This window comes from Arvicanthis niloticus, chromosome 1, assembly GCF_011762505.2.
Source record: "Arvicanthis niloticus isolate mArvNil1 chromosome 1, mArvNil1.pat.X, whole genome shotgun sequence".
NCBI classification, from domain to species: Eukaryota; Metazoa; Chordata; class Mammalia; order Rodentia; family Muridae; genus Arvicanthis; species Arvicanthis niloticus.
In genome coordinates, this window is record NC_047658.1 from 114201605 (window position 1) to 114208112 (window position 6508).

Below are 6508 nucleotides of genomic sequence, written 5' to 3' on the forward strand. Positions count from 1 at the left end.
CGACACATGCACAGAGCATTCTGCCTACAATTTCTGAGGGTTCCAATTAAATAGAATTTGATAGCTGCCTTTTAAACTCTTCCAGAAAATCCCTTCAGGGATAAAGAGTCCCCTGGGATGGGAAGGAGCCTATGTAAGCACTGGCTGGCTAGAGCTGGAGGCAGAGGGCAAGATCAAGCCGCTGGAAGTCAGAGAGCTGAGTGTGGAGAGGAATGGGTTGGCGTGTGAACAGATGCCTGGGCCCTAGAAACCAGGGTGCATAGGTCAGACCAGTGGGGCTTGAGGAAATGGAAGAAAGGGTCTGAAGGAAGGGACTGTAAGCAAAAGAATTTGGAGGCACAGAGACTGCCCTTCCTTAGGCTAAGAGGTCCCCCAGCGGGTAGACCCTGCCTGCTAAGTCATGAGGACACTGGGTTTGAGTCTACCCAGAGTATGCTTCTCACCCAAGTCTGTATCCACTCAGGTCTCTGGATCCCACAGCTCCTGGCCCCATTTACCTTGAAGAGAGGTGTGAGGACCACGGCCCCGGCATTGCCAAACTCAAAGGCAGTCAGTAGCTGGGGCAGCACCTTGTGTCGACAAAAATCTTCGGGAAACGAGTCTAGACTCTTGCTCAGCTCTTGGAAGAACTTCTGCTTCTCAGCTGGCTCTTTGATCTGGGGGTAGCATAGACAGGGTTCGGGGGGAAACCAGCCACATCACGTACACGGATGAGGGCAGGGGCCACCCCAACTGAAGGAAGAGGAGCAATTCTATGGAGCCCTCCCCACCTCAGGGTGAGTACAGGCAGACTCTTCCCTGGAAAATGGCATATTAGCTCTGCTGCCACTCTGAGGGTTCAACCAGAAAATGCTCATAAAAGCTGCCAGTGAGCCAGGTCTGACCACCCACACCGTGGCCAGCACTAAGGAGATGAAGGTTGGAGGCCAGCCTAGGCAACATAGTGAGATCGAAGCCAGCCTGGACTGTAGAGTTAGTCTTCTAGTGACCATCCTTACTATATCCCTGTCACTTAACCTATAAGGTAACCAATCACTAGGAGATCAAACCCCTTCATCTGCATGTCCTTTACTATTCACAAAAACCCAAACAAGGAAACTGAAGCTCAAAGCAGGAAGGATCTTTCTTGGCTCCTTGCCCTGGCCTGGTTGTACACACGGGGTGGGGTTTCTGGAGAGCCATAGAAAAAGTCAGGAAATAGGCACACAGTCTTCCACCAGACCTGGGCCAAACCAGGCTTGACGACAGTCATAGTCTTTCTAATACCCCCACCCTGAGGCTATAACACCTACAACACAAATTTGGTGAGCACAGTCTGAAAACTAAAACATCCACACACAGTATCTCAGATAACCCTCTTCACGGTGTAGGAAAGAACCGCCAGCCAAGCTGAAGCACAGGCAGAAAGGAAGCTTGTTTAAAGACATACAGCTAACAAACAACCAGCCACATCTGTGACTTTGCACATTGCAGAAAGATGCTGCCACTGGGCCATTTACAAAAGAAGACAACGAGGATTAAGGGTCCCGTGGCTGGAAGCTGGTCATGGGGGCACATGCCTTCCAAGCACTGGGGAGACCAAGGCAGGATGGAGGGTTCAAGGCCATCCTGGGATGCATAGTGAGGCCTTGCCTTGGGGAAAAGAAAAATCAAGTATCTGGGTGGTCATTCCCCAAAGCCCATGTCCCATTTTACCACCACCCTCAGGAGCAGCCTGGTCCAGAAGCAGTAACCCTGGCTGAGGTACCAAATGCCAAGGTGGCATGGAGCTGTGTAGTCCAGTGTGGGAAGCAAGCTGACCCCATAGTCAGGAGGTGACAAGTAAGGTTCAAAAAGTGAATCACAGCCAAGGCTGTCCTTCCAGAAAGTCACGGAGGGCTCTCTTTACTCCCAACGTTCTCCTGGGGGTTAGCCAGAAACTGCCCATTTTCTGAGGGGCACATTTTCAGGGGACAGGCAGCCTGGCAGAGTCAGCCATGTGAGGAAAACTCCAAGTAACAACAACCTCAATGCCCCACACTGGCCAGGAGACATCAGGGCTCAGCAATCTCAGCTGCTTCTTCAAGATATAAAACTGTGGCCGGGCGGTGGTGGCGCACGCCTTTAATCCCAGCACTTGGGAGGCAGAGACAGGCAGATTTCTGAGTTCGAGGCCAGCCTGGTCTACACAGTGAGTTCCAGGACAGCCAGGACTACACAGAGAAACCCTGTCTCGAAAAACAAAAAAAACAAAAACAAAACAAAAAAAAACAAAAAACAAAAGATATAAAACTGTGGTACCAGGCATGGTGAATCATGTCTTTAATCCCAATACTCAGGGAGACAGAGGCAGGAGAATCTCTGCAAGTTTGAGGGCAGCCTGGTCTACACAGTGAGTCTCAGGACAGTCAGGGATACATAGTGATACCCTGCCTCAAAAACAAAACACACTAGCCCTCCTGCTTTACCCCAACATTGTACTCTGTTCCTCTGAGGTCTGCCACCCTCCTGCCTAGCTCCTGATTCTGTGTTCCCTACATCTAGCTGGGTCAGAGCAGAGCCTCAGTCCTTTGTCACTATGCTGCTCAGAGCAGCTGGATGCTGTTGACTCTCTCTCTCCCTTGCACTGCCATGGATGCTGAGATTCAGAGGTAAAGTAGAGGGTGACCCCTTCCCTGTGCTCTTCTGTCTCCCAGTACCATTTTTCCCCGAGTCACCTTCCAGATGGCTCCCACCTTTGAGTCTCAGACACTTGGTCATTTTCCTTCCAGCACTTACTCGGGGAGCACAGCTTTCTCAGTACATTTCCTGTCTCTCCTGTAATGAGAGCTCCCAAAGGTGAGGAGCTGTTTGTTTGCTCCTTGCTGGGTCCTCGAGGGCAGGTCTGACTCTCCTTCCTCCCCAGCACTTTGTGTGGGACCCAAGAGGAACAGGGCAGCAACGAAAGTATGAAGTGACTGGTAGCTGCTGAGTGACAGGAAAGTCATCAAGCACCTGCTGTGTGCTCAACTGTACACGGCAGCCCCACTATCTGCCTCCACCAGAGAACAAGAGTATCAGGAAAGAAAGCACTACCTGCACCAGGTAGGTACAGCCTACTTTTTCTTGCCATAGTTTACCCAAATATCACAATATAGTAACTATTTACACAGGATGTATATTATCTAAGGAGCTAGTAAGTTAGTTACAGATAACTTTTTTGTTTTGTTTTGGTTTTTTTTTTTTTTTTTTTTTTTTTGAGACAGGGTTTCTCTGTGTAGTCCTGGCTATCCTGGAACTCACTCTGTAGACCAGGCTGGCCTCGAATTCAGAAATCCGCCTGCCTCTGCCTCCCAAGTGCTGGGATTAATAGTTACAGATAACTTAAAGAATGCAGGAGGGGGTGGGGTAATGGCTCAGTGGGTTAAAGTACTTGCTGTACAAACATGAGGAACTGAGTTCAAATCCCCAAGACCCATGTAAAAAGCTGAGCATAGCCCAACACACCTATAACCCCAGGGCTATGGAGATGGAGACAGAAGGCTTACTGGAAATTACTGGCTCCAGCCTGCATGAGACGCTAAGTAATGTGGATCAGGCAGCAAGGGATAGAGCGGGACACCTGATACCCACCTCTGGCCTCTGCACATGTGCACATAGGCAAGTCATTCACACACACACACACACACACACACACACACACACACACACGAGATTATGGAAGGATATAAATTATATGCAACTACTATGCCATTTTACATTGAGGATCAGAACACCTGCTAACTCTCAGGAGTCCTGGAGCCAGCTCCCCACTGCTGTTAGTTCTGACATCTGGGAAGAGGGAATCTCAACTGAGAAAGTGCCTCCGCCAGACTGCCTATAGCCAAATCTGTTGGGGCCATTTTCATGATGGAGGTGGGAGGGTCCAGCCCACTGTGGGCAGTACCGTTCTTAGGCAGGTGGTTCTAGGTTTTATAAAAAAGCAAACTGGAGAAAACCAGTGAGCTGGGCGGTGGTGGCGCACGCCTTTAATTCCAGCACTTGGGAGGCAGAGGCAGGTGGATTTCTGAGTTTGAGGCCAGCCTGGTCTACAGAGTGAGAGTTCCAGGACAGCCAGGCTACACAGAGAAACCCTGTCTCAAAAAACCAAAAAAAAAAAAAAAAAAAAAGGAGAGAAAACCAGTGAGCAGCATGCTTGTCTCCACCACACAATCCAAATATGAGATGCCAAAACATAGGGGAGAGGTCCTGGCAAGGAACCCCAGCATGGACTGGGGGCTCACCTGAATCTCCTCCAGGAAGAGGTTGGTCTCAACAAAACGGTTGCTCATGAAGCCACCAGGTGCCCGGCAGTTCTGCAGGAAGCGGGCCGGGTTGGGCCGTACTTTGGGGTTAGCTCCCACCAGCTCACAGTAATGGGTCACCAGGGATTTGGGGATCTGTAAGAGAATGTTCAGTGTTAACGAAGGAGTAATGGGTGGGTGGTAAGAAAGAAGGGCCTGGGACAGATGAGGCAGGTAGCGGCTGGACACTTACCTTCCCAGGGTTGCGCAGGGCAGCTGCCCGAGGTAGAGACCCATTGAAAACTTCCCAGATGAGGCAGCCCAAGCGCCACATGTCTGCTGACCTGCGGCAGTAACCCAGAGCTGTTCAGGGCTCCCCAGCATACACTAGTGCTGCCTCCAACCCGCTTTAGGTCCCAAGTACCTGCTGCACCACAGGCCTTGGCTGCACTGACCCCCTCGGCCCCAAGTAGTTTGTTTCACTAGCCCCACTTAACAAAGACACCAAAACACAGAGAAGCACAGACACATGCCTCCAACACATAGCTTTCAAATTCAGAAGCACTGAACACCTAAACTATGTCCCTTCTAACCAACCACCCTCCTCCTGAGACCCTGCTTCCCTTCCCAGACAGGCAGCAAGGGCCAGGGGTTTTCTGGGTAGTCTAGGGGTTCCGAGGCTGCAGGGGCCTCCAGCGCAGGCAGATCAAGGTACTGTGACCTCAGGCACCCACCACTTCTCTTTGACTGCTCTGCTACTGTTATCAGCCAACTCCGGGGGGTCATACTGCTCAAGCTCAGGGATTCCCTTGCTGGGTGGTCCCCCGCCGTTGCCCTGAGCTGAGTACATGTAGTCCAGACCCCCAAGTTTCCATTCGCCAGCCCTGTCCACAAACACAGCAGCCATGCAGACATTATTGTGGATGAGGTTGCAGTCGTTGACCAGGAAGCTGAGGGCTTTCACGATCTGGTGTAACCCCCACGACAGCTCCTGCTCCTTCAGGCCACCTGCTTCTGCTCGTGCCTTGAGGTATGTTCCCAGTGGGGTCACAGCCTCTGTCACGATGTGGAGGCACTTTTCTGTCTGAGTAAGAAAAAGGCTATCAGGACATGGTTCCAGAAGAGGAAGGGAAGATGAGGGACGTGACAGGGAAAGAGGTAGTGGAGAAGATACCAAATCTGAAGGTGCTGAAGCACTTGGGTACAAACTGAGGGCCTGAGGAGAGTAAGATGGGCAGATCGGGCGACAGGTACCTCCAACCCATCGATATAGGCCAGGATGTTGGGGTGTCGGAGAGTTTTGAGGCGTTTGAAGGCAGCTTTGGCCACCTGGGTCTGCTCTTCGGCTCCGGGTTTCACATCATACACGAAGATGGACACCGCGCTGCCTGTGGCCTGGTGGAGGACACAGCAACCTGAGAGGTGCGGGCCAGGTGATCACTCCAACCTGCCTGGACTACAGCAGCTCCGAGTCCGCCTCCAGAATAGAAGGGAAGGGACTCTAGCCAGTCTCGCCCCAGGACAGCCCTTAAGGATCTAGCCAGGCCCACGTGACCCCCGTCCGGTTTGCTTGACGGTCCCTCGGTCCTTCCGCCCGCCACGTCGTCACTGCTCGCCCCACTCCCCAGCCCGTTGCCGGGATCCTTGGTCACCGCCACGTCAGGCCCGGCGCGACACAGCGAAGCCGGCATACAGACTAGGAAAGGCCGAGGACGGCTGCGGCCTGCGGAGCAGCGTAGTACCTCACCTTTTTGCGGCCTCGGTGCAGGATCCAGGGCCCGGGTGGCCCGTCTTCGGGGGGCTCAGGGCTCAGCTCGAACGGGAAGTCCCGGACCGGGTCCCGGGCAAAGAACCACATCGTCGCCGCCGCCACGGGCTCGGGAGCCTCCACTCCGGGTCCTCCGGCTGCCCGAGCCGGGGCGGGGCGGGGCGAGGGCGGAGCCAATCTGTTCTGTGGGTGGGGCTGTGCGTTGGGCGGGTCTTTGGGTGGGGCCTTGCCGGACGGAGGCGGAGCTGAAGGCAGGCCTCCCCTGGCGGGGCTGAGTTTGGAGGGAGGGGTGAGCCTAGATGGTCATCTAAATGCTCCAAACTTGTAGCTTTGTATAGGTAGAGAAATTGAGTGTGATGTAGACTAGTGAATGCAGCAGTTGTAGGATGAGGAGGGGGCGGGATCACAAAGTGAGCGTGACAATAGAGCCTATCTAAACCTGGTTGTGGGGTCAGGGGTGGAGAGAGATGAGGAGATAGAAAAGAAAGGCTACTACTGG

At 53.0% G+C, this 6508-nt stretch overlaps 1 protein-coding gene across 3 annotated transcripts in view; it reads right to left on the reverse strand.

Annotated features, from left to right (window-relative positions):
* Scyl1 (SCY1 like pseudokinase 1) overlaps positions 1-6178 on the reverse strand; it is a 14010-nt gene extending 7832 nt beyond the window's left edge. For all 3 annotated transcript variants that reach the window (XM_034513606.2, XM_034513591.2, XM_034513586.2), the window contains exons 1-6: positions 5989-6178; positions 5496-5636; positions 4976-5325; positions 4495-4585; positions 4242-4397; positions 498-656 (exon numbers count right to left, since the gene is read on the reverse strand). In XM_034513606.2, coding sequence (XP_034369497.1) covers positions 498-656; positions 4242-4397; positions 4495-4585; positions 4976-5325; positions 5496-5636; positions 5989-6099 — 1008 coding nt within the window. In that variant the 5' untranslated portion in view covers positions 6100-6178. The remainder of the gene's footprint in view (positions 1-497; positions 657-4241; positions 4398-4494; positions 4586-4975; positions 5326-5495; positions 5637-5988) is intronic.
* Positions 6179-6508: the final 330 nt, after the last annotated feature.